The sequence below is a fragment of the Spermophilus citellus genome (assembly GCF_964194105.1).
Source record: "Spermophilus citellus genome assembly, chromosome: 9".
In the NCBI taxonomy this organism is placed as follows: Eukaryota; Metazoa; Chordata; class Mammalia; order Rodentia; family Sciuridae; genus Spermophilus; species Spermophilus citellus.
This window is the reverse complement of record NC_138191.1, coordinates 111,713,349-111,740,869: the sequence shown is the minus strand read 5'-3', so window position 1 is coordinate 111,740,869 and position 27,521 is coordinate 111,713,349. Positions and strand designations below refer to the sequence as shown.

Genomic DNA, 27,521 nt, shown 5'->3' with positions numbered 1-27,521 from the left:
TATATCTCCAGCCACATCCCCAGTCCCATTTATTTATTTATTTATTTTTGTGACACAGTCTCACTACATTGCCCAGCCTGGCCTGAAACCTGCAATCCTCCTGCCTCAGCCCCCTGAGGAGTTAGGATTATAGGTGTGCACCACCATATCTGGCTACAGTAATTTTTTTTTTTTGGAGGGGGTTACTCAGGGTTGAAACCCAGGGCACTTTTCCACTAAGCTACACCTCCAGCCTGTTTTTCTTGTTGTTGATTGTTTGTTTGTTTGTTTGTAAAGGTCTTGCTGAGTTGCTGGGGCTAAACTGGAACGTGTGATCTTTCAGCCTCAAACTCCCGAGTAGCAGGGATTACTGGTGTGAGCCACCATGCCCGGCTACCTGTAGACATTTTAACATAATTTCTGGAATCAGAATGATCTAAAATAAGATAAGTTTATCAATATATCTTCTGTATCTTATACCAATAAAATGTTTTTCTTATTAAAAAGTGATTTGCAAGGTCATCAATTGCTGAGAAAATTATTTGATCACCCAAACACGTTGAGAAATGCAAATGAGGCCTGCTACGTGTGGTCGCGCAAGCTGTAAACTGCACAACTTCAGAGGGCACCATGCAGACCCTAATCCAAATTCTGCAGGGCATCACCAGAACAGCCATGAACATCAATCCTGTGGCTACTGAAAATGCTGGAGAGCCACAGATGATTGGGGTTCAAGAGAGGGCAGGTGCCACGGCTGAGGTTGTAGGGATATGAGGCCAGAATCTCATGCATATAGCCTCTCATCTAAGCTGGCCTCCCTTTTGGAGCCTCTAGCAACACACACATCCTAAGTTTTCTCTGAGCCGTATAACCATAAGTTTCCTAAGGTAGGGGAAGGGACTCATCTACTGCTACCCACAATCTCTCCATCAGGCTGTTTCAAGAGAACGTCAAGTTACTGAGCAACTGAGAAGGAGGGCCAGAAAAGAGCCCCAACATGCCCCTAATCTTGACTCCTGTCTTAAGGGAGGCAGAGGCGGGTAGCAAGGGGTGGGGTGGAGGTGGCTGAACCCAAAGTGACATTCAGGACATCTGGCATCCAGGGAACACTATCAGTGCTTTGCTGTGTGACCTTTACTAAATCTATTAGCCTCTCTGGGCTTCTGCCTCCCCATTTGGAATGAAAAGAATTACTGCCATTCTCAAAGGAAAGAGAAAAACACGGAGTGATGATTTCACTGAGAAAGCACCGAAATTCAAACATTCCAGTTATCATTCAAAAATCAAGAATCGGTGGGCTGAGGGACAGGAAGCCTTACTAAGCAGCTGTAAAAATCTTGAACCAGCCTCACGACTTCTCTGAGCCTGAGTTTAACCATGTGCCAAAGAGCTAAGCCTGAACTACACCAGCAATCTGCTGGACTTTTCACCACTCAGTCTATTTAATTATCTCCAAATACAGACTTCATAGTTTGTAAGGTTTTTATCTCCCAAGCTGTATTTATGTAATTACTATATACTTAACAATTACCAAGTGATTATTGTTACCATTAGAAAGGATATTTTTGGTTGTGAGTGGCTATATTTATGGGGCTTACATAACCTAAAAGCCTAGCACTCGGGATAGCTTCAGGCAAAGCTTGATCCAGCAGCGGGTTACCAAGGATCTGTGCTCTGTCTCTTGGCTCCACCTCCTATGATGTGTCCAAGGTAGCTGCCAGAAATTCCTGGCACTACTTGCTTTTGTCATTTGTGATTAGTGATAAACAGTGTGCCTCCCAGTTGGCTTGAAGAAAAGACCTGGCATTGAGATTCATTAGCTCTGATTGGCCTAAATTGGGCCATGTTGTCTTTTCTGGACCAATTTCTAGAGCCTAGAGGATGAGATTTTCTGATTTGCTTAAGCCGGCTAAGCCCCACCCCTGGGACGGGGTCATTTCTGACCAGATAATAAGGCTAGGAAATTCCCAGTACTGTCAGTCTCTCGCTGTGGCGTGTTCATCAGCCAGTGAAATCTCTGGTTTTTTTTTTTTTTTTTTTTTTTGGTCCTTGGGATCAAACCCCGGGTGCTTTACCTCTGAGCTGTATCCCAGCCCTTTCTATTTTTTACTTTGAGACAAGGCCTTGCTGAGTTGCTTAGAGCCTCGCTAAGTTTCTGAGGCTCAACCTTTTGATCCTCCTGCCTCAGCCTCCCAAGTCTCTGGGATTACAGGCATGCACCATGGGATTTCTGACCAGCCTGTGAACTGCACATTAGTGCCCCCAGGATCCTGTGGGGCACTTGCTGTGACCACCCTGTGAGTGGCCATTCTGATCACACAGCTGACATCAGCCCAGCCAACAGCAAGCTCTTGACCCTGTGGCGAGATCCGGCCTCACGGTGGGTTCAGTCCTCCACTCCCAGGGGATCTTCAGGGTTGGTTTCCTGAAGACCCCAGGGGAGCCTGGAGTCCCCAGGCCTGTGACTGCCCTTGGTGGATACCCGGGGACGTCCATCTGCCACGGTCCTGTCCTGGGGAGGAGAGGTCATAGAGGTGGGCCCACCTTTGGGGAGCCACTGCCCTGAGGGGCCATGGTGGGGCCTTGGAGATGACGTGGGTGGGGAAGCCCTGAGGCGGGCACTGTACCTCCCAGGCCCGCAGGCAGGAGTGTGCGCCCAGCACCCACAGCCCAGGGCCCAGGCCCCAGGTCCCAGGGAAGGCCAGGGGGTTCTCTGGCAGCTTCGAGTATGTCCTCAACACTGTGTCCCCCAGTGCAGACCAGGGAGCTTCGGACCCCAAGACGGGACCCAACCCCTCTTCACATGCTCGGGCCTTTGCAGGGTCCTCTCTGGCCCTTGGGTGCAGTGGCTTTGGGTGGGGGTGGCAGGGGACAGATACTCAATTCTTGGCCCCCTTTTAGGACCTACCTCCTCCCGGAACTTCCACACCAGGTGGGATTCACCTGCAAAGGGGACACACCCCAAAGCCCAAGGAACAGCGTCCACTCCTGGTTGGCCTCTGCTGTCCTGCCCTTCCTTCCCATCAAGCACTGTCCCCACCAGGTCCCCAGGGATGCCTGACATGGAGAGAGCCTGGCTCCCTCCTTTGTAGCTGGGCCTAAGTCACCTTGGCACGTGGCCAGGGGTCCGGCTCTCGCCGCCCTCCCTCCACCCCCACTTCTCCCCAACCATAAACCAGCTCCGGGTTAATAAGTGTCCACGGGGCTTTCCAACTCCAGCCGATGGATTCTCGGGTTGGAAAGGAGGGAGTGGGGGGCAGCCAAACTGGGGGTACGGGGAGAAGAGGAGAGGCCGGAAGCTCATCTGGACAAAAAGATCTCAAGTATAGACTTTGGAGATCTTCCCCAGATGGGATCACAGTCAGTCGCAAGATGCACACCCACAGAACTGGACACAGACCGTGGCCCGTCACCCACACACACCATCTGAGAGGCCCAGGACATTATGTGTGCACTTCCCGAATAAACTGTTGGATTTGGGGATGAACTTTAGGTTTAGAGAAAAGCTACAAAGAGAGCACAGAGTCCCGTGGACCCCTCACCCAGACCCGGCTCCCCCAGGATCATCATCCTTCACCACCAGGGAATACCTGTCAGGACGCCGTCTCAGCACAACACCGGGAGCCGACTCCAGGGCCTCTGGGGTCTCAGCAGCCTTGGCATTTACTCCTCTGTCCCGGGCACCCGCCCAGGGCACCCTCCTGCACCCACCCAGTCTGTCTCAGAGTCCTGTGGTCGGTGACCATTGCTGGCTTCTGTGGTGTTCACGACCTTGACGGTGTGGAGGAGTCCTGGTCGGGTCCTTCTTAGGCTGCACTTGTTCTTATCTTGTCCTGGTGCACTATAATTGCACACGACGATGGGATTCTTTGACACAGGATCGGCCAACATCACTCCCAGCTGTAGACTGTTCTTTAACTTGGATCGTCCGGTGCTTTTCTCTGACACCACAGCGGTGAAGTTCCCCTTTGGGTCACATAACATCATAGAGGATAAAGGGTGTCACATGACGTCCACTTGACTATCGCCGGTCATGTTCCCTGGAGGCCCTGGCTGAGGCGCCATCCGTTAGGAGTCTACTGCAGAGTTGTGGGCTTTTGTCCTTTCCATACTCTTGTTAGGAAGGAGTCACCGAGCCCAGAGCGCACTCGTCCCACCACGGGGTTCACATTCCCCTCCCTCAGTTAGCTATCCATTCAGTACTTGATTCCTATTGTCTGGATTCAGGGATGGTCATCCTATAATCCAATATTCTCCTAGTTGTTCCATTGTTCATTGTCCCCTGGGGGCCCTTTCAGCTCATGGTCTCAATTATTTTGCCCTCAGAGCAACTTTTCAACTCTTGGGCACCACAAGATGCTCCAGGCTCACCTTTCCCCTGTTCCAGCTGTAGAATCAGACATTTGTCAAAGGAAATAAATATTTCTAAGTCAAGTCCTCTAATTTTCTCGTTGGTAATGCACACACTGCACCGCCTTCCAGTGCACAATCAAAAGAATGCATTTGCTCAGTTACCTGGGCTGGGGATGTGGCTCAAGCGGTAGCGCGCTCGCCTGGCATGCGTGCGGCCCGGGTTCGATCCTCAGCACCACATACCAACAAAGATGTTGTGTCCGCCGAGAGCTAAAAAATAAATATTAAAATTCTCTCTCTCTCTCTCTCTTTAAAATAAATAAATAAATAAATAAATAAAACATACGTCAGTTTTTGTAGACCGGCTTTGACAAGTTTGGTTTTGGTCTTTTCCTTTTGGTACCAGGGACTGAACCCAGGGGTACTTAACCACTGAGCCACACCCCCCGCCCTATTTTGTATTTTATTTAGAGACAGGGTCTCACTGAGTTGCCTAGGGCCTGGCTTTTGCTGAGGCTGGCTTTCTTTCTTTTTTTTTAACTTATTTATTTTTTAGTTGTACTTGCACACAATACCTCTATTTATACATGGTGCTGAGGATCGAACTCAGGGCCTCACACATGGTAGGCGAGTGCTCTACTGCTGAGCCACAACCCCAGCTCCCTGAGGCTGGCTTTCAACTCGAGATCCTCCAGTCTCAGCCTCCGAAGCCACTGGGATTACAGGCCTGCGCCACCATGCCTGGCTCTTTTTATTTTTTGAGACAGGGTCTCACTAAGTTGCTTAGGACCTCACTAAATCACTGAGGCTGGCCTTGAACTTGGGATCCTCCTGCCTCCGTCTCCCGGGCCACTGCTAGGATTACAGTCATTTGCCACTGCACCCAGCTCACAACAAATAGTTTCAAAATGTAGAAAGAGCCTCAAAACACAGGAGGGGCCTGAGCCCTTCCCTAGGTCCGGGAGCCCTTGTTGAATTCTTCAGCCTCTCTGCTATGTTAGGGGGGCGTTCCACAGACAGAGGCGGCCTAGCTCCTGGTGCCCTCCCCAGGCTGAGCTGCCTGAGGTCATTCCTGGGATCTTCCCATGTCCAGCCTCACCCACAGACCCCAAGAGGTGACCAGCTGAGGAGTTCTGTAGCCTTCACCACGGCTGGCTGGGCACAGGCAGGTGGCCAGGGGACAGGCAAGCTCCAGGAAGGGACTGGCAGGCCAAGGCTCCAAGAAGGGGGTGCAAGAGGTGGGCGGGGCGCTGGTCAGCACCATTGGGTCCACAGGGCTCCTGGGGACGGGACTGAGGTCTGCAAACTCCAGCTCTCAGTGGAGCAGGGGCTCCCCAGAGCAGCCCTGGGTTCTGCAGAAGAGCTTCAGCTTCTCAGGAAGGAGCCACCATCAGGAGCAGGAAGAGAGCGAGACTTCAGAGGGCAGGGAGGCGTGTGACTCATGGCCCAGTCCTGCCAGCTCCCATAGCACGTGCCGGACAGCATGGGGCCTGGAGCGTGGGTGGAATCCCAGCCCGGTCCTGGCCGGAAGGAGGTCCGAGGTTGGCCACAGCGATTCAGCACGTAGGGAGGGCACAAGCAGGGTGCAGCGGGAGCCCCAGGAGGAAGCCGCTCAGCATCTCCAGCATCTCAGGAGTCCTGGCAGGACTCATGGGGGAGGTGACATCATCAGAAAGATTGATGGAACTGGCCAGGCAGCCATCAGGTGGAGTGGGGAGGGCACTCCCGCTGAGAGACGAGCAGAAGCAGAGGAAAAGTGTCTTCCAGGGCTGGCACAGTGCCCACCCCACAAGCCCTCTCCAAACGTGAGGCATGATCACTGTGGCAAATTATTAGTCTCATTATTATATTAACCTGGACACATCACTTAATATTTTTCCCATCTTAAAGGCAGTTACTGCAATGAGTAAGTGCCTGCCACCCCTGAGCTCTCCTGGTCCACAAGAGGGGCGGTGACGGGGACATAGTTGCAGTGTGCCCGACTGCATCCACAAGAGGGGCGGTGACAGGGACATAGTTGCACTGTGCCCGGCTGCAGTGACTGTGTGTGCTCAACTCTGACACAGAGCTGGCTCCGTGTCCCCTTGCTCCACAGTCCTGGGGACTGGAGAGACACAGAGAGGGGGACACTTGGGGTCTTCAAAGGCACAAAAACAAGTACATAATGAGGTGGGGTCAGGCAAGCCCAAGGGACAGCCTCAGACCTGACCTGCCATGCACACGCCCTCCTCCTCCTCGTGGTCTCCTGCGGCCTCCCCATGAGCAGGAGTCCAGGGCCTTGCACAAGGCACTTACCTTTCCTAATCCCATGAGCCATTATTTCTTCAACTCTGCAACTGGGAAGACACATCGAGAATATCAAAGGGACTCAATGTGTATGTGTGTGGGGGGGGGGGTTTGAACCCAGGCATGTAATAGAAAAAAAAAATTTAAAATTTATGATATTTTGAATGGATAAATAACCAGGAGTATATTCACAAAATGGAGTACTGGTCAGTAGTAAAATAAATAAATTATAGGTAGGTAATAGACATGGATTTTAAAAAACATGCAGTGTGAAAAAGGAAGCACACGGGGCTGGGGTAGTAGCTCAGTGGGTAGAGTACTCGCCTGGTATGTGTGAGGCCCTGGGTAACAGTATCCTGGGTTCGATCCTCAGCACCACATAAAAATAAGTAAATAAAATAAAGGCATCGTGTCCAACTACACATAAAAAATAAATATTAAAAAAGGAAGCACATAATTATAGAGTGATTCTATTTACATAAAGGAAAACAGAACAATATAGTATTGAAGAATTTATACGAAGGTGGTTTAAAAAAAGCCAAAGAACGACTAGTGCCAATCCAGGAAAGTGGTTCCTCAGGATGAGTGAAGGAGATTGCCAGGGGCACCCAGAAGGCCTCAAAAGTACAGGCTGCTTGTTTGCTTGTATGTTTGTTTGTACCTGGGAGTGAACCCAGTAGCGCTTAGCCACTGAGCCACATCCCCAGCCCTTTTAAAAACTGCTCTTATTTTAATTTTGAGACAGAGTCTTGCTAAGTTGCTTCTTTGAACTTGAGATTCTCTTGCTGCAGCCTCCCAGGTGGCTGGAACGACAGGCATGTGATGCCCAGCTTAAGTACTGGTATTTTTAAGTTAGATAATAAATGCATGGGTTTTTTTGAAGTGAATACTGTTATTCTTTAAGCTGTACCTGTACGGTTGTACATGGTGTCTTTTACAATACATATTTTTTATTACAACAAAATAGTGCCCTTACAGGACAGGTGCTTTTAAGAAGGCTGAGATGACGTAATTAAAGTACCAGCACAGAGTAAGAAGCACTTAGTTTTGAGCTCTTTGGGCATCAGTGTCCCCATCTGCAAGACAACTGGATGGAAAGATGGAGACTTTGTCCTCTAGCTTATGGATTCTCTATGGCCCCCACCCGCCAGCATGCCCAGACTGAAAGTCAGCTCCCCCTACCCGGGGCCATTGGAGGCTCCTGAGATGGCACCGATGCACTGGTCCTGGTTCCAAGTCTCTCTAGCTGGGGAGATTTAGCTTTTTTTGAATTTCCCCAAGGCAAGTGGGCACAACAATCTCTGCCTTCCTTATAAAAGCCCCTGGGTAGACACTGTAAAGTGCTGTTCACATGTGAGGAATCATGACCAACTGACCCAGGACCTATAGATATCCTCATGGAGGGGGTGGGTGCTTCCTCCAGTGAGGCCATAGGTAACAGTATCCTTCCATGAACAGATGGGGATTGGTGTCAATGTCCCTTCTTTCCCTGGGTTTTCTCCCACTCGTTGTGCATCATCCTATTTTAGAAGGTGCTTACATCAGAAAAAGTGTACCTGATTCTGGGTGTGGCGCGCCTCTGGGTAACCGCTTCAACCACGACCGATCATTGGGAGTCCTGGCTCCATCTGAGAAGTGCCTGTCTGGGTGTACCTCTCTTTAAAACTACGGTCCCACCTTTGCGTACCAGATTCATTTCGCGCGCATCCTTTTAAGTTCTTCCATTCGAACGATGAAAACTGTACCTGTTCTTGTACTGCTGGTGCGCACCTCCGTCGGCCCTTACCTGACAGGTGCGCGTACCTGGTGACCTCACGCAGAGGGGATGCAGGCGGCCTGTGCGCTCCACCCGCGGGCAGGTCACGCCGCTGCAGGGCCGGTCAGCGCGTCGGGTGCTGCGCGCGCCGACCCTGCACTGGCTGGGCGAGGCGAGGCGCAGGGGCCGGGAGCGGGGCGAGGCGCCGGGGCCGGGGGCGGGGCCGAGCCCGGGGCGGGGTGGGACTGAGCCTGGGGGGAGGGGCCGAGCCCGGGGGCGGGGCGGGCGCGGGGGGCGGAGCAGGAAGGGGCGACGGCCCTGCCCGGCTTCCGCGTCACGGTTCTTAAAGCACCTGCCTCGCCCCCTGCGGTACAAAGGCGCCGGGGACTCGGCCCCATGGATCCGCCGCCGGCCGCGGCTGGGGCGCAGCGGGGTGAGGCGCGCGGCGGGGCCCGGGGAGAAGGGAGCGGGGAGGGCGCGGCGGGGTCCGGCTTCCCCGGCTCCTCTAGACCCCCTCCAACTTAGCTCCAGTTGGGGGAGCCCCGGGGAGGGTCCCGAGGTCCTGGGGCAGCGCCGCGACAGTGCGGGTCTCTACCGGGACAGCCTCCGCGTCACCGGCGCCCGGGAGCCAACCAGAGTCTCCCAGCAACTTTTTTCTCCAGTGGGTCACCCCGGAAACTTGCCCTCCCGCGGCCCGGGAGGCTGGCCCCGGCCCTGCCCCTTCTAGGCCTGGGTTCTGAGTGTGGGGCGGGCGGGCGGATGAAGGCGATGACCTCAACGGGGAAGCCCCCCACCCTGGCCCGCCAGCCCACTGGCCCCGTGGCCCCCACATCCCGGAGCGCACTTCCCGCCCAGGTTTCCGTATGAGAGCCCCGCCCCTGCCTTCTGGCCCCCTCCCTCCCGGTGTTAGCGTGAGGGGTTGGGCTTGGGGGTGGGATCAGACTAACTTCAAATTCTTGCGTCACCAGCTAACAGTTGGAAGACCTTGAGCAAGTTCTTAGCACCCGTGCCTCAGTTTCCCCCTTTATATAATGGGAAAGATAATCCTTAGCTGAGAGAGCTTTTGAGGGGACAACCTGAGCCGACATAGTGTCACCAGTCCAGTGTTGCCTCATCCTGTTGGGAAGGGCAGGCAGGAGAGGGGATGAGAGCAACATTCCCCATCCCTAACCCTGTGTTGTCCCATAGGAGCTGTGACAGGTGCCTTCCAGGAGTGTGAGATATGAGTGGCACCCGAGGAGAGAGGCCTGTCCAGGAAGCCAGCCCCACCATGAGTCTGTGGGGGCTTGAGGACAGCCACAGCTGTCGGGGTACCCCCCGGCCTGCCCGGGAGCCCACCCCAGAGGAGGCGTCAGCTTTGGAGCTACAGATGAAGGTGGACTTCTTCCGGAAGCTGGGCTACTCATCCTCTGAGATCCACAGCGTCCTGCAGAAGCTGGGGGTCCAGGCAGACACCAACACAGTGCTGGGGGAGCTGGTGAAGCATAGCGCAGCTAACGAGCATGAGCGCCAGGCCTCTCAAGACCCCGGCCCTCAGCTCCCTCTGGTGCCCCGGGGTGGGGGCACCCCCAAGGCCCCCAGCCTGGAGCCCTCACTCCCAGAGGAGGACAAGGAGGGCAGTGACCTGAGGCCAGTGGTCATCGATGGGAGCAACGTGGCCATGAGGTACGCGTCACTTCTGTGGAGATGAGTGGAGAGGTGGCTCTGTCCCTGCTGTTCTGTGGAGGAGCTTTCAGGCAGGAGTTGACTTCTCTGGTGGACTGGGCTAGAGGAAGGGAAAGCCCTTATGAGGGCCTGTTTCACGCCAGGAGGCTCCCTTAAGCCTTGTGACAGGTCATGCGGATGAAACTCGGGCTCAAAGCCTTGTCCAGGGTCACACTACTGGTAGCTAGTGGAGCAAGGATTGGAATTCAGGTTCTGTGTCCCCAGAATTCCCTTTATGTTTGGGTCTCCTGAGGCCAGCCATGTCCATCTAAATTCCTCGCCTGTAACAGGAGGCGAGACCGTGGCGGCCGGGGATTTGCCTGTGAGCGCCAGTGCTCCAGATGGGAGCGGTTACTTAGCCACTCTGGGCTTTATCTCCTGCTGCTTCAGGTGGTCATTGTGAGAGCAAAGGCATGGCACCTGGAAAGTCACAGGTGCTCAGTGAACAGGAGTTGTTGTTACTGTTCAGGGCCTGGGTCTTCTGAGGCCTTCCTGTCCCAGGCCCGGGCTCCCATGGAAGCAGGCCCAGCTACTGAGACCTTCAGGGCTGTGACCTGGAGTGACCTCAAGGCTGGCTCTGATTCTCCATGGGGTGTGGGTGGGTGGCCTGATGCTCTGGCCTCAGGTGACCCAAGTCTCTGCTAGACTGGTCTCTGGGGCTCCCAGAGCCAAAGTCAGCACACAGCCCCCTAACTGTGGCCTCCTATGTGGGGAGGGGTGGGAGCCGAGGATGAGGCCAGGGTTGCTCCTGACCTGAGAATCTGACTTCTCCCTTGGATCTGTGGCCCCGCCTTCCCTGCTGCTTTCTCCCAGTTCCCTACGAGGTGGCTGGTGAGTCAGGACGGGTGGATCACTCATCAGGAAAAGTTCCTGTTGGCAGGGATGCGGGGAGACCCCAAACACAGGGCGGGAGGCGGTGTGAGCACCTTCCCCGCTTCCCTGAGGACTCTCCCAGTCAGCCTCTGCCCTCCACCTGCTCCAGCCCAGCAGGGCAGACCAGGTCAGCTGGTCCTGGCCTAGCTCAGCACAAGCGCAGGGGAGCCCCTTCCCCACCATTCCCATTCCTGAACTGGGTAGGTCCTGGATGGGAGGCTGAGAAAAGGGGGCTTCCATGCCAGAGGGAGGCAGGTCACAGGAAGGTCGGGTCCCCTCACGCTCGAGCCTGAGCCAGGCTGAGGAGCTAGGATGAGCCTGTGACTCTGCCCCTGTGGGCTTCAGGCCCACAGAAGTGGCTGAGCCCTGGGGACAGCCATGTGCTCTGTGTGTTTGTGTCCTGGTAAAAGGAGGAGGAGCCTGGGAGGAGGGAGGAGGGCAGCAGTGGGGGGCACTTGGGAGCTGACCCTGGAGACAGCACCGCCTGCCCGCCTGCCTGCTGGGGGTTTCTGAGCTGGGGCTGTGGCAGGAGGGGAATTCCAGCTTCACACTTCCTGTCTCAGCTGTCGCTGGGTTCCTGCCCTGATGCCCCCTCCCCCCAGGGGCAGGCAGGCTGGCTAGCCCCCACCATATGCAAATCGTGGGGAAATTCACCTCTGTTTCCTTCTAAGGGAATTTTTCTCCTCTAATCAGACCCAGCCCAGGCAGGTCTTTTCACCTTGGAGCCCGCCCAGCCCTGCCTCTGTCTGGAGCAGGAACAGCGGCTGGAGGCTCCCATGTACACATCCTATCAGTCTCCTTGGCCAGGCTGGGGGGCCCTGACCTCCTGGGCAGTTAGGACTCAGTGAGGGTGAGGAGAGGTCTGGTCTCCTGAGCCCACGGAGCTCTCCACTGCAGGAAGAGGAGGGCTCCACCTGCTGAGAGTAGATGTCCCCACCAGTGTGTTTGGTGCCCACAGGCAGGACACCAGGTCCCAGGGCTTGAAGACGCTGGCCAGGAGGGGCACAAGCACATACCTGAGTGTGTTCATGTGTTCAGAGGGAGGCAGGTGAGCAGCACACTTGTGTGGCTGGGACAGGCAGCAGAGCCTGGGAACAACCACAGCCAGGCCTTGGGAGACCATGCAGAGGGCCCAGGGAAGGGGGCAGCACAGGGCATTGTGAGGACCACAGACCAGGGACCTGGCCAGCCAGGGAAGCCTCGAAGTCTCCTAACCTGTGTTCCTGCAGGAAGAGCAGGAGAGACGCCCTTCCTCCCACTCCCACCTGCTCTTCTCTTGCGGCACACTTTGTGCAAACACGTTTGGAGCTTTTTTCCTCCCAAATAGACTCCAGGACTTCTGTTAGGGACAGGTGGCAACTCACTGGCCCCAAACTGGGTTCAATTTCCAACTCTTGGCACTAGCCAGGTGACCTTGGGTAGGTCATGGAAACTTCCTTTCCTTTACTGTAGCAAGCCTTGTAGGATGAAGCTGTTCACTGGAGCTCAGAACCCCCTCCCCTGCCCCTTCCCCTCCATCAGAGTCTGTGCCTGTCCTTGAACCTGTCCAAGCATCCACAGAGTGGCATCCAAGCCGTGGCTCTGGGTCTGCATCTCTGCATTATTGTTGTGTGACCCTGGTGACTGTTACCCTCTCTGGACTACAGTTTCCTCATCTGACAAAAGGGAAGGGAATGGTCACTATGGTACTCTCCTCATGGGCTTGCACTTAGAGCAGTCAAGGCCACAGCTCTCAATACATGTTAACTCTTGTTATGAGCAGGCTACTGGGGGACAGCAGATGGGGATGAGTGCTGCCTTGGGGCTGGACTTTGTCTCCCCTACAATTTGCAAGACCTTCGGCATCTGGAACCCCAGCCTCGCCCCACACCTCCCGCCTGCCTTCTCTCGGGCCTCCAGCTATCACCCCAACAAGCCACCCACAGGATGTGGTCGACCCTGGACTTGCCTCTTTTGCGTAACATTTATTCAGTTTGATTTGCCAAATATGAGAGTCTGAGTTGTCACCAAGGGGCCAGTGACAGGCAGGGCCTCTGGGGAAGAAGCCCCAGTGCCCCCTCCAGCCCTCCCAGGAAGTCCCAGGGAATCTCTGCTTTGCAGGTCTCTGGCCTCCAGCCAGTGTAAACCTGTGTCACTGACCCATCCATCTTAAGAAAGCTGCAGGCCACTGGGCCCTTTTCTCAGCTGAAGAAACTGAGCTGTTGCAGCCCAGCACCTCCAGGCTTTCTTCTGGGTCCAGATGCATTTGTATGGAACTGCCCTCAGACCAGGGCAGGGAGGAGGTCCCTCTCTGGGTTCTCTTTGGGAGTGGCTGAATCCCCCAGCCTTCCAGCCCCTTTCTGACTATTTTTCTGCTGTAGGTCACACCCTCCTGGCTCAGTGAGGAGGCGTGGGGCTGGCCCTGGCGGTGCCGGGAGCTGGTGCCTTGGGAGGAAAAGCTCTGGCCTTTCACTTTCACACTGAAAGGGAACCAGCCAGCACCTCCTGCCGTCACTTCCTGTCCCTCCTGGAAGGGTGGAAGCACCAGCCCCTGCCCTGAACCCCTTGGGGTCCCTGCCCTAGGCTGTGTGCGTGGCCGAACTTTAATCCGGAACAATCTGGTTTCTCCCTGGTTAGCCGGCTGGTTCTTCCCCCACCCCCACCTCTGACAAGGAGCCGCAGTGGAGCAGGGAGGGAGGTGACTCAGTCTGCCTGTGCACATCTGTGTCCCCTGGTCCCAGAAGCTCCGGGTGGGGCAGGAACCAGAAATCTCCCTGCACCTTTTCCCCACCCCCAGGTGTGTTGCAAGTGCCTGACCCTCCCCTCCACGGGGAGCCAGTGCTGCCAGATTCCTGGGTGGATCCCCACTTTAGGCAGATGGAATCTTGGGGAAAGTCCCGCAGCTGGTCTGGCCATTCAGGCGTTGTGGGAACCAGCCCAGGAACAGAGGCCTTGGGCCCACAGACAGAGGACCCGAGCTGAGCCCTGCTGTAGGGTGAGGACCAGCTAGCTGGCCCTGTGGGCTGACCTGTCCCTCCTTCCCCCCAGCCACGGGAACAAGGAGGTGTTCTCCTGCCGGGGCATCCTACTGGCTGTGACCTGGTTTCTAGAGCGGGGCCACACCGACATCACAGTGTTCGTACCGTCCTGGAGGAAGGAGCAGCCTCGGCCCGACGTGCCCATCACAGGTGTGTGGGACTCTGGAGGTGACCAATATCACTGTCCCACAGCCCTGGTTCTCCTCAAGAGGGACCCCTTGGGCAGGGCTGACAACTTTTAGACTTCGAGACCAGGGATCAGCATCTCTTTCCAGGGCTTTTGTATCCCCAAAACCCTGCTGTAAACAGTGGTCTAGATGTCACCTTGTCCAGGCCTCTGCCTTAGATACTGGGTGCCTCCCTCATCCTTCTGGTGGCATGTCACTCATTCATCATCCCCAGTGGCAGAGGGGCCGTGTGTCTCAGTGGTTAGGGCTGATGGCTCTGGGCCAGGACAGTGAGGCCTGGCATTCTGACTGTCCATTCCTGGCTCTGGGACCCAGGCAAGGACCCCGAAGCCCTGCTCTAAATCTCGTTCCTCATCTGAAAAACAGGGTGGGGCAGGGTTTGGTACAGAGCCTTCCTCCCACCTGCTGTGGACCTGTGAGCTAATCTAGAGGTGCTCTCCTGGTGCCTGGTGAGTGTCAGCCTGTGCTAACCCCGGCTGCACGCTCTCGAGCCCCAGCCTAGATTAAAACCACCATTTCTCCAGGAGTCTGGAGATCCAGGGGCAGGCTGTCTGGCTGTGAGCTCCAGGAGGAGTGGCCCTTTCCAAAGGGAACTCTGTCCCTTGTCCAGGGACAGAGCCAGGACACTTCTTCATGGACCCCTACAGGACAGGCTGGGTGGACAGCCAAAGCCAAACCCCTCTGATTGAGCAGGCCTGATGTCAGAGTGTGAGAAGCCAAAGGGCCAGTCCGTGCCCAGAGCCCCACTGCAGCCTGGGCTCAGGTGTCCATAGTCTTCAGGCAGCAAACCAGCAGGGGCCTCCGCAGAACGGGTCTCCACCCTTGTGAATGTGGGTTAACAGCCCCAGAGCCTGGCCACTGGGAGGTTAGGGAGCCCTGTGGCCTGGCTCTAGGTCCTGAGTGGGCCCTGACTTTCTCCCTGTCACCCCCAGACCAGCACATTCTGCGGGAACTGGAGAAGAAGAAGATCCTGGTGTTCACGCCGTCCCGGCGCGTGGGAGGCAAGCGGGTGGTATGCTATGATGACCGCTTCATCGTGAAGCTCGCTTACGACTCGGATGGGGTTGTGGTCTCCAATGACACCTACCGGGACCTCCAGGGCGAACGGCAGGAGTGGAAGCGCTTCATCGAGGAGCGACTGCTCATGTACTCCTTTGTCAATGACAAGTATGTTCTGGGGGACCCAATGAACTTGGCTCTGGGAGGCAGCCAGGGATGCCCTCCCGAGGGTGGGGCTGGTACCAGGCTCTGCTGGGTCCTATGGCCATTGGGAGCCACCACCTGGGCTCCTGGCAGCTTTGGGAGTGAAAGGGACAGCAGATATCCGGCTAGGACTAGGTGGGACGGTTGTTCTTTGATTCAGGGATGGAGAAGTAGCACTTGAGACAGGATGTGGTCAGCGTCAGGACAGCCTGTCCAGCTGCACACTATTTCTCTTGAAAGCAGCCCGAAGCTGGGATACCTATTGTGGTTTCCTGATGACCTTGGAAAGATCCTAGCCTGGGAGTTGCCCTAAAGATGCCCCTGAGCTGTGACCCCTGAGCTGGGGGATCCCCCTTCTACTTTGGCACTGTTCTGTCCTAAAGATAGGCCCCAGTTTTATGGCTGAATTTGCAGCAAGGCTGGATGTCCTCAGCAATTGGAAGTCCCCCTTTGTGTCTCCCACTCCTGAGAGTTCTTTTTGCCCTCTACAGGTTCATGCCTCCGGATGACCCCTTGGGCCGGCACGGACCCAGCCTGGACAACTTCCTGCGTAAGAAGCCACTTCCTTCTGAGCACAGAAAACAGCCGTGCCCTTATGGTGAGACCCAGCTCTGCCCTCCCCTCACCTGGGCCCTAGGTGCCTCCTCCTGGGTGGCACCATCATGGGACCAGCCAGCCCCAAGTTTCCCTGCCACGACCACCTCCTGCCCGACTCAGCCCACCTCCCTTCCCCTCTGCAGGGAGGAAATGCACCTACGGGGTCAAGTGCCGATTCTTCCACCCTGAGCGGCCCAGCCGCCCCCAGCGCTCCGTGGCTGATGAGCTCCGTGCCAACGCCCTCCTCTCACCCCCCAGGGCCCCTGGCAAGGACAAAAGTAGCCAGCGGCCTTCCACTTCCTCTCAGTCTGGTTCTCTGCCTGCAGAGGGTGAGCAGAGCAGCCAGGAGGGAAAGAAGCTGGGGGCTCAAGCACCCTCAGGGCCCCGCCAGGAGGGGCTGACACAGACCTTTGCCCCTGCGGGCAGGGGCCGCCCACCCAGCGGAGGCAGCGGCGGCCACTTGGGGCCCACAGACTGGCTCCCGCAGACCCTGGACTCGCTCCCATACATCTCCCAGGATTGCCTGGACTCTGGCATCGGCTCCCTGGAAAGTCAGATGTCAGAACTGTGGGGGGTTCGGGCGGGAGGCCCTGGTGAGCCGGGACCCCCTCAGGGCCCCTACTCTGGCTACCGCCATTATGGGTCCGAGCTCCAGGCTGTGCCTGCCTTCCCTGCCTTTGGACGGGCCATGGGTGCCGGCCACTTCAGTGTCCCTGCTGATTACACACCCCCACCACGTGCATTCGCCTCCCGAGAGTACTGGTCTGAGCCGTACCCGCTGCCCCCACCTACCCCAGTCCTCCAGGAGGCCCCGGTGCCAGGCCCAGGGGCTGGCGGGGGTCCCTGGGGCGGGGCGGGGGGCCTGGCCAAGGAGCGGGCCAGTGTGTACACCAAGCTGTGTGGCGTCTTCCCCCCGCACCTGGTGGAGGCCGTGATGGGGCGCTTCCCACAGCTCCTGGACCCCCAGCAGCTGGCGGTGGAGATCCTTTCTTACAAGTCGCAGCACCTCACTGAGTGAGCCAGCCGCGTGGCCCGCAAGGGGCTCCCAAGCCAGCCCCGAGGCCGCCTGGATGCTGGGCAGAGGGAGAATTCTAGTAGGGAAGGGACCCCCACCTAAGATCCTGTAGGATTGGCTCTGGCGCACGTGGCACCCGCAGCCTGCCCTGTGGGCCAGAGGCGATCGCCCCGTTGATGCACATTGTATCTCGTTTAAGGAGACGCTGCCGATTAGGCCGTTGGTCCGTGGCTGAGGCCCAAACCCTCTTTTCTCTCAGAGGGCGGGGAGAGAGGCCTGGGAGAACAGAGGCCTGGGCAGGGCCCCCACCTCCACCCCGTCCCTGGGACGCCGGCGTGGCCGGCTAGTTGGGCACCGTGTGCCTGCCCTCCAACACCCCTCCCATAAGCCAATGAGGCCTCATCCGCACCCCTTGTGGGTCGTGAGGCTTCATGTCAGTAAGCAAGATGCTTCTTTAAACCCACCTCTACCCACTCTGTTTATCTGCCCCACCACCCCTGCCAGGGCTCCAGGGCCTCTGTCCCCACCCTGTCTTCTGCGCCCTTCCCCAAAGGTGGGGGGACATGTGTATGCTGTGTACAGTTATAAATTTGAAATATAGGTGGAATGTCCTTACCTGTAAGACATCAATAAAAATCAATGTGAGCCCTTTCGGGAGGTGATCATCTTCATGGGGGGGGGGGGGGCAAGCTGACCTGCCTCCCAAGGGAACCATGCTATGCCAAGTGCCCTGACCCTCCTCTGGAAGGCAGGTTTCCAAGAGTGCTGGGTCTCTTGGAGAGGAGGCATCTTTCCTGCGGCCTCCGGCTGGTCCTCTGTTGGAGGTAGCTATTGACACAGGAAGGGTTTGGGACAGGATGTGGGGGTTAAGCAGAAGTTTAAGGGTTTAGAGTCCTGTGGCTGCAGCATGGGGAGGGATGGCTCTGAGGGGTAGTAGAGGGTTTCTCCTTTTTTGTGTGCTGACCAGAGCTGAGGATGGCAAAGGAGTGAGATGGTGGCTTCTGGGGGCTTGGAGCAGGTGTAGAGGAGCTCCTCGGTGCTCAGTGCTGGCCCCATCTTCTAGATGTTGCCTTGCTCTAGAAATGGGGCTACAGGGCTGGGGAGGAGTGCTGGGCAGCAGCAGTTGGAGAGACAATGCCAGGGGGTCTTCCAGGTTAGGCCTGGTCTACCTCAAACTCAAGAACTGGCTCTGCCACTGACTTTATCATCTGGGGCAAATGATTGGCCCTTACTGGGTCTCCAGTTTCCTCATTTATGAAATGGGGATAATAATGGCACCTACCTTGGGGTTGTCATGGGGATTACAGGAGATAACGTATGCTAGGTGACCCCAGACTTGGCACATAGCAACTGCTCTTTAAGAGGCCTCTAGAATGACCCACTGCTACGTTCGCAGAATTTCCACCTTCATCCAGTCTTAACTTCTCATCTGACCTCAGAAAGAGACCTTTCTTTTCTTCCTCTCTCCCTTTCCCTTGCAGTTGAAAAGATGAGTGTGAATTTTTTTTTTCCTTTTGGTACTGGGAATTGAAACCAGGAGTACTTTACCACTGAGCCACATCCCCAGCCCTTTTTTAAATTTTTTTTATTTTATTTTGAGACAGTCACCCTAGGTTGCTGAAGGTCTTGCCAAGTTGCTGAGGCTAGCCTCAAACTTGTGATCCTCACACCTCAACCTTCCCAGTTGCTGGGATTACAGGCATAAGCCACTGCACCTGGCTGAATGTTAAATATTTTAAATGCAAAAGGTCATCAAATGATTCTCCAAACATACATTATCAGTCAGGTAAAATGGATAAAATGCAGTTTTAATAATTGTGTCTTGAACATCTCACCTGACTTGTACTTTGTCATGAGGCTTTTATAGTATTTGCATTTTTTTTGGAGGAACTGCTTCAGCACAGAACAGCTGTAAAGCACGTGGGAGACAGTGCCATCGTGGCCAGCCCTGTACCTGGGGCCTCACCACCTTCTTCACCCTGGAGCAGCTCTGGAAGCCAGCGCTTCCAGACAGAAATCAAGGAGGGATTCGGCACTCAGGACTTTGGCAAGCAGTAGCTCAGTCTCCCACTGAGTGCTGTTCAAGGCACCGCTGCCTGTTCCTTCCAGATGGCTCAGGTGTTATCTACACAGGGAAATGCCCTCGCCCTATTTTTATTTTTTTCCAATCAAGAACTGTATTCTGGGGGGCGGGGGGGAGTGCTGGAAAGTGGAACTGGCCAAATCATATGGTCACACCATGTGCATACAGGAATATGCAGCACCAAATCCTATCAACACTTACAACTAATGCACCAAAAAAAAAAACCAGGTAGAAGAAAATAAAGGTAAAAAATAAATAAAGGACTGTATTCCAGATTAAAAGGCTATTTATGGGCCTGTTTGGGCAGGAAACTAAAATACCGGACCATCTAGTTCATTATCGGCCACTTGGCAATGTTGAGTGACTTGCCCAAGGTCCCATGGAGGAGGACTGGCTGGGCCAGGGCTTGAACACTAGTCCTTGGCCCCCACACCTGAGGAAGGGCAGCCTTGGCACCTGCTTGCAGCACCTTGGGCCTTGGAGGGACACAGGGTGCCCTCAGCCCCTGAGTTTGACAACATTCCAATGAGTTCTCTGGCAGCAGGTGGGATGGTCACTCTACCCACCCGCTCAGCAGCAGGTGCCACAGCCTTGTCTTGTGTGTGCCACAGGGGTCACCTGGAAGAAGTAGGGCACTCTCTCACACCTGTTCCTGAACCAGAGCTGAACTTGTGCTCATGTGCCCTCCTGCTCCGTGGGTGTGAGGGCAACCAAGTATTCCCGGGGCAAGTGGGCAGTGGTGTTAGTCCCAGCCGGCTGCAGCTAATGGCAGGAGGCTGGGTCTGGCCTTGCTGGTTCAGATGGGCACCAAGGAGGGCTTGTGCAGCAGGCACCAGCCAGGGCCAAGCCCTCGGGATGGCTGGGTCAGTTCAGCACCACCAACGACCCATGCTAGCATCCTGTACTTTTCTGACAAGCTCAGCCCGGCTGGGCCTGCCGTCCAGTGTTTAGAGCCTCCCCTCTGGGCCTCTTCCTCAATCTGGCTTCCGCGCAGAGCTACTCAAGTTGCCAGGTCCAATGCCAAGGCTGTTTTTTTCCCATGACTTGGGTTTTAACTCCAAAATTCTCCTACTACCTCCTGTCCCACTGCCTGTTCAAGCAGCTTAGTCAGGTGGCATTCACTCATGGGGTCTCAGCCTCACCACCTATAAAAGAACACAGTGATCCTTGTCTTTTTCTAGATTTGACAATCTGATACTTCAATTCATGTAGAGGCAGCAGGAAAGACCTGGGTTCGAGCACCACTCATGGACTGTTCAAGACAACTTATTACCCTTCTTAGGGCCTCAGCTGCCTGGCCCACCCAGCTCCACGTGAGCTTCCAGGGAGAGGGTGGCAGACACGGACAGAATATGATTCCTGAGACCAAAGCTCAAGCCACGAGGCGTGGACTAGAAGGGATCAAATTCCAAGTAGCTGCCCCACTTGCTTTTTCCTCTTCTTGTTTTCCTGGTTCCACAAGCCAAGAAACTGATGGGGAAACCAGAGATATGCAAATTCCTGCATGCTGGGAAATGATCCTGGGGAGCCACAGAGGACAGCTGCCTGCCCACCTTTTCCCACCATGGGTCCCCACCCCTGGCCCTCAGGCTCTCATCAGCAGCAGGGGCTGACCCTGAATTTTCTTGCAAGCTCTGTCTTGCAGGAGTTACTCTGGGGCACAGACTGTGTGTAAGACAGGAAACCTCCAGCCTCCTGGGCCTCCCTCACAGCAGAGACTCATCAGCCCACAGTGAGATAAAACTTCCCTGCTCATTATGTCTCTGCCCCTCCATCCCATCATACTCCTTCAGGCTGAGGGGAAATTAGGCAGTCTCTGAAGATCGGGAGACCTAAACTAAGGGCAGGAGAGCTTTGGGCTCCAGGGGATCAGCCCTCCCAGTGCTGTTAATCCCCAAATATTGCTAGTCTCTTGTGGGGCAATAGACCAGATAGTAGCTGGGAAGGGGTCAGCACTTACCACAGATGCTATTTCATCCCACTTCCCAAGTCCTCTGCTCTCCCTCCTTCCCCAAGACTCCCCCAGGCACTGAAGGGCAACCTGCACACGTCCTCTAACTGGACCCAAGGGAAGTGGTAGGCAGGCCTCTACCAGACTGCCTGAGCAGAGGAAACAGTAGTCTCGGGGGGCGGGGCCAACAGCCTGAGCCCTGACTCCCAGGTAAGGCAGTCCAGGGCCCTGCTCAGACCTCTAGCTCATTCTTTTTCCTTAGCCCGTAGCAAAGTGGGTGGAGTACAAGTGGTAAATGTCTGTTCTGGGGACCTCCTAGTTCATGGGAAGGGTGTGGGAGATTTGGCTGAAAGAGACAGGAAGTAGAGCCCTGCAATTAAGGAAACCTAAGTCATCCCAGGCCACAGCATGCAAATACTTCCAGCCAGTTCCTGGAGGGGGTGGCGGCCCAGCCTGGCACCTCTGGGTGTGGCCTCTTGGAGCTCCTCTCAAGGCAGCTGCTAGTGAACTTAAACTGCTCACCAATTTAAGAAATGGCAGAAGACTAGGTGGGAGGAAAGGATCAGGCACCCCACCCAACATTAAGCCAGGTCTGCTGCTGGGAGGTCAGGTCAGGAAACCACCCAAAGGCTCCCATTCTGGCAGCGCTCCAGAGGAAGCTCACTGAAGGCATGTGGTGTCTTGCCTGCCACCTGCTGGTGCCTCCTGGCACTACTGCCTAGGGAAAACCCTGCCTACTCCCTGGGATGACCAGCACTGGCCTGGAATGATGGGCCTTGGAAACAAGAATCTAGGAGAATATGGCAAATGACATGCTAAAGCAAAAGCAGGGAACTCCTTCTTTGTTAGCAGGATTTTTTTTTTCCTGAGACTGGAGTCTCACTGAGTTGCCCAGGTTGGCCTCAAACTTGCGAACCTCCTGCCTTAGTCTTCTGAGTCAGTGGGGTGAACCAGGCATGAACCACCTTGCCTGGTTTATGCCTGTCTCTTTTTCTTCTTTATTTCTGGGGATAGAAGACAGGGCCTAGTGTACTAGGCAAGTACTCCACAACTGAGCTACACTCCAGCCCTTTTCATGTTCATCTTGAGACAGGGTCTCACTAAGTTGCCTAGGGGCTCACTAAATTGCTGAAACTGGCTTTGAACCTGTGATCCTCCTGCCTCAGCTTCTCAAGTTACTGAGATGACAAGCATGCACCACTACTTGGCTAAAATAGGGGATTCTTAATGACTTGCAACCAGAGGTCACTGTCATACCTTCTACAGTCTAAAATTCCAGAAGGTTTTGACTGTTCCAGGTAACAAATTATAAAAAAAAAAAAAAAAAAAAAAAAAAAAAAACAACTCAGGTTGGTGATATAGCTCAGTTGTAGAGCACTTGCCTAGCATGCATAGCGGTACATACCCCTCAACTCAACAATACCAATGCTATGAATTTATCCCACAGGCGCTCATTTGCAAAATTACATGTGTTAAGGCTATTTACTACAGGACTGTCTGACACAGCAAAAGATGGGGAACAATATTAATGTCAGCAACAGGGCACTGGCTGTATAAATTCTGATACCCACATGCAACGGAACATTAAGGAGTCAGTAAAAATAAATAGCTGAACACTTTTTGCTAGATTGCTAAATTTAAAAAGCAAGGGTAGAAATAGTGCATATTACACTACTACTTCCTCTACCCATTTTTGTAAATAGACACATGTGTGTACACTGCTCATACATGTACCAAGTTCCTCTGAAGGAACACAAGACCCTCAGAGTTGTCTTTGGGAAGGAAACTGGTGGTTGGAGGACAGGAGGACTTGCTTTTCCACTGAATACACTTCAGGACCATTTAAATGTATGCTAGTTTCATGTTGCTATGGTTTGAATGTTGTGTCTCCCCCAAATTCTACCCAAATTCTAAACCCCAAGGAGATGGTGTCGAGAGGGAGGTCTTTAGGAGGCGATCAGATCATGAATGGAAATAATGTTTGTTTGTTTGTTTGTTTGTTTAGAGAGAATTTTTTCATATTTATTTTTTAGTTCTCGGCGGACACAACATCTTTGTTTGTATGTGGTGCTGAAGATCGAACCTGGGCCGCACGCATGCCAGGCAAGCGTGCTACCGCTTGAGCCACATCCCCAGCCCATGGAATTAATGTTTTTATAAAAGAGCTTGTTCCCCTTCCATCATGTGAAGGGCTAAGAACCAGAAATCAGGCCTGCACCAGAGGCTGAATCTGCTGATAGCTGACCTAGATGTACTAGCTTCCAGAGCTGTGAGAAATGTTTACGATTTATAAGCCATCTTAGTTTATGCTAATTTTGTTATAGCAGTCCTAACAGACTGACATATGAATTCAAATTAATTAAATATTTTAATGTCCCCCATTCTAGGATACAGAAATAAGTTTTGGGGTTACCAGTAAGTGGGTAGCAGTAGGGAGGGCTATACTGGCCAAAGGTCAAACTTGGATCAGGTGCAGTGATACTAGTAATTCCAGTGACTCAAAAGGCTGGGGCAGCAGGATCCCAAGTTCTAGGCCAGTCTCAGCAACTTAGGAAGACTCTGTCGTAAAAAATAAAAAGGGGGGCAGGGGTTGTGGCTCAGTGGTAAAGTGCTCGCCTACCATGCACAGGACACTAGGTTCGATCCTCAGCACCACATAAAGATATTGTGTCCACCTAAAACTTAAGAATAAATATTTTTTTAAAAATAAAAAAAAATAATAAAAAGGGTTTGGGATGTAGTTCAGTTGTAAAGCACCCCTGGGTTCAATCTCCAGTGCAAAAAATTTTGGAATATATACATCTATAACAGGTATGTGTTATTAAACCATGATAGATGTTTTTGTTTGTTTTGTGGTATTGGGGATTAAACCCAGGAGTTCTCTATTACTGAGCCACATTCCCAGCCCTTTTTATTTTTTTGAGACAGAGTCTCACTAAATTGCTGAGGTTGGCCTTGAACTTGTGATCCTCCTACCTTGGTGTCCCAAGTTGTTGGGATAATAGGCATGTACCACTGTGCCTGGCAATAACTTTCATTTTTAATAGATCAAAATGATTTGAATATCAGCAATTTCTTGTGGTTCAACCTAATATTTATTTATAAATTATCTGCATGTAGTAATGAGCTAATATTTACTCATATTATACAACACATTCAAAGTGAAGAACTACATAATGCTGATCTCAAAAGTGAAGCACACATCAAAGTCCTAATCTAATCTTTCCTTCCCACACCCCCCGGCCATCCTCCATACCCTCTTCCTTGGAGACCACTACCCTGAGGATCAACACCAAATGCACACATCCCTACCAGTAATGACAACTTTTACTCCAGAAAACTGTTTGAAATCATGAAGTTTACCACTTAGAAGATTCAGACATGATAATACTCATTTAGAGTATCATAGAATGAAAATTCCAATCCCTTCCCATCACCACTGTATCACCTTCCTAGGCACTGAATACACCACCCTGGAGAAGTAAAGGTGCACAAAACAGTCCTGTACTTTCTCCTACCCGAACAGCATGGAATCAGGACTTCAGATGTGACTTTGCTTCAGAAATCCAGAGAAGGCTGAGGGACAGAAAAGTCAGAATACAAAAACAAGGAGTGCTGTATTTCACCACATAATCATCACTGATGCAGTAACATATATTCACGAGTATCCCATGCATTCTAATCTTACACCAAAGATAGTTTAGTAATAAATAATTTTTAAGTTAATACGAGCATGACTTCTTTTTTAAAAGAGAGAGGGGCTTCACATAAAGTTGCATCCCACTTTAAAAAAAATTTTTTTGGCATAAAATCTGTGATGATTATGCAATGAAAAACGGTATTTCAAAACAATACATGTAACCACTTACAAGCAAGTGTAGGCTATTTAACACTCATTTCAATGCTCTTATTTACTGTACGGGTCAAGATGTCAAGCTCACTCTTCACAGGATATTTAGAGTACTGTACCCAGAAACCAAGGGCTCAAGTGTGGAGGCAGAAATACTGCTTCCTTCTCTTACAGAACAAAGGATCTTCTAAGCAAATAGTATGAACTCATTTGTGGGGAAAATGTTTGACCCATGTCATGATTGATCAATTTCTTTCTGTGTTCCAAGGCCCCTAAGATATATGGCCTCTCCAGATCACCACAGCAGCTTTGGAGGCCTCTATCGGTTCCCACTGGCCTTGCCCATAGCCCTCCCCTAGGCCCCAAATGGCTTCCAGGCTTCTACTCTGTGGTTTACTCCTGCTCTCCATCTTCAACTTGTTCGGTATGATGGGTTTAAAACATTCTACGTTTAAATAGAATGAACCATTTTCCCAGTCCTCAGAGGGGCTGAGTTCACCTGAGATTCCCAGGAACTCTGCGCTGGCACTATGCTCCTAGTAGGAGACAAAAATGTTACAAGGGCCTTGACTTTTTATTCTAATGTCATATCTACTAAGAGGAGCAAAGGAAAACCTATTCCCACGTTTAAGAGAAATGTAAAGTACAGAAAGTGTACCCAGATGGCAGAAACAAACATGTACGGCCCCCTCAGTCTTCCCATTCCCACTTTAGTCCCTCTGGAATAGGAAAAAAGGGAAGAAGGAAGGATATATTCCAGGACACAGCTTCCTCAATCAGCTCTAGTTCTTTAAACCAATTTGTTCAATAACCTATAATGTGTAGCAAAGCACTACTCAAAACCCAACTGAGGGCTGGGAGCACTTGCCTAGCACGTGTAAGGCACTGAGTTCAACCCCAGTGCCGCATAAAAATAAAGGGATTGTATCCTTATACAACTAAAAATATTGTTTTTAAAAACTGAGCCAGTGAGGGCAGGCCTGGGAGGAAGCATCTTCTCAGTGGTCCTCAGAGAAGGTCCAGTTAAGAGGCTGCAGCAGGGCTAAAGTGGGAGAACACAAGCCACCCAGTGGATGGACTTGCTTTTTTCTTCAGTGCTGAACCTAGAGCCTTGCACATGCTACCAATGTTATCCATCCACTGACATTAATGTCTCTTTAGGTTGGCACATTCACTCACAAGCAATCTAACTAATAACCAAAGTTAAGTATTATAAGCACAATGGTGCACCCCTTGGTGCTTTTTTTCTAAAATATCCCCATGTAGGGAAACTAAGTAATCTCTCAGACCAGTATCCCTGGCCAACTTACAGGAAAACTGAAAGGTCTGCTAATCAGTGGTTAAACTTTATATAGCTATAAAGCCAGTAGCCTGCCCATAATCATGATTTTTATATACACACAGGTGTAATCACATAGATACACTTTTATTTTTTATTGGTACTGGGGATTGAATCCAGGGGCACTTTAGCACTGAGCTATATCCCCAAGTCCTTTTAATTTTTAAAAAATTTGAAATAGGGTTTCCCTAAGTTGTTCAGATCCTCCCTAAATTCCTGAGGCTAGCCTTGAACTTGTGATCCTCATGTCTTAGCCTCATGAGTTACTGGGATTATAGGTGTGTATCACCATACCTGGCATAGATATCTTTTAAACAATATCTTTAGAAGGGCTGGGAGTGTAGCTCAGCAGTAAAATGTGCTTGAGGCCCTGGTTCTACCCCAAGCATTGTAAAAATAAATAAAACAAAATAAATAACATACCTTTTAAACAACAATACTACTGCATCTCTAGCAAATGCCAAACTCTGAGTGTCAGAGATATTTTAAAGTCAGCTCAGCACTTTCCTTAGAGGTAAGGAAAGTGCAGGAAATCCCACTCTTCCTTCTTGGAAAAGGAGATGAACTGACAAAGAAGGACACAGAATACTTCAAGGTTTTTGTTTTAAAGGAACAATCTAAGAAACTATTTCCTTAAAACATTGCAACATTGGAGTTCTGCTGCCAAAGACATAGCCAAAGATGTCTAAATCATCACAGAGGAAAAAAAAAAAAAGTTTATTTGAGAACAAAAGTGAAAGGTTTTGCACACCTGACAAGGCAGCTTTGTTCTGATAACAGATGCCATCCATATTCAGCTCCACTGAGATCACAATGAACATATTTCTTCTTACAAAGAGATGGACATACATAAAGGACTATGACTAAATAGAGTCACAGAAAGGCAAGGCCCAAATCTTAGAATGATTCACAGCATAGCACTTAATCAAAGTATTCAGTTTCCTAAGGCAGTGGCTCTCCACATGGCTTCTTATCAGCATCACCAGGACCCTTCGAAAAGAAATCCTAGTAAGCAGGCTGTATGGACCCTAGGGTCTCTGGGAGCAGGGCCCAGACATCAGCATTTTTAGGGTTCCTAGGTGATTACAATCTGCTGCCAAAGTATGTGACCACTGCACTGAATCAAGCACAATCATCAGCAAGTTCCTCTGCCTACTGACCCCTGCAAGGACAATGTCCCTGGGGCAGTGCTGGCTCTGCTGATGCTACCTTTCACTCCGCTCAAGAACCTTACATTATCAGCTTCTGGTGGAATTTTGAGACTTTCCATTGCCTTGGTGATTTTTATAGCAATATTTAATCAGGTGATTACTAACAAAAAGATGGG

The 27,521-nt window shown here is 52.5% G+C and overlaps 1 protein-coding gene across 1 annotated transcript; it reads left to right on the top strand.

The window, feature by feature from the left end:
- The first annotated feature begins 8,605 nt into the window (after window positions 1-8,605).
- On the top strand, window positions 8,606-17,637 carry ZC3H12A (zinc finger CCCH-type containing 12A). Its single transcript, XM_081305712.1, has 6 exons — window positions 8,606-8,807; window positions 9,563-10,039; window positions 13,979-14,118; window positions 15,089-15,323; window positions 15,851-15,957; window positions 16,100-17,637. Exons 2-6 carry the CDS (start codon window positions 9,597-9,599, stop codon window positions 16,972-16,974), a joined length of 1,800 nt encoding a protein of 599 aa, XP_081161838.1. The 5' UTR covers window positions 8,606-8,807; window positions 9,563-9,596; the 3' UTR covers window positions 16,975-17,637.
- The last annotated feature ends 9,884 nt before the right edge of the window (window positions 17,638-27,521 follow it).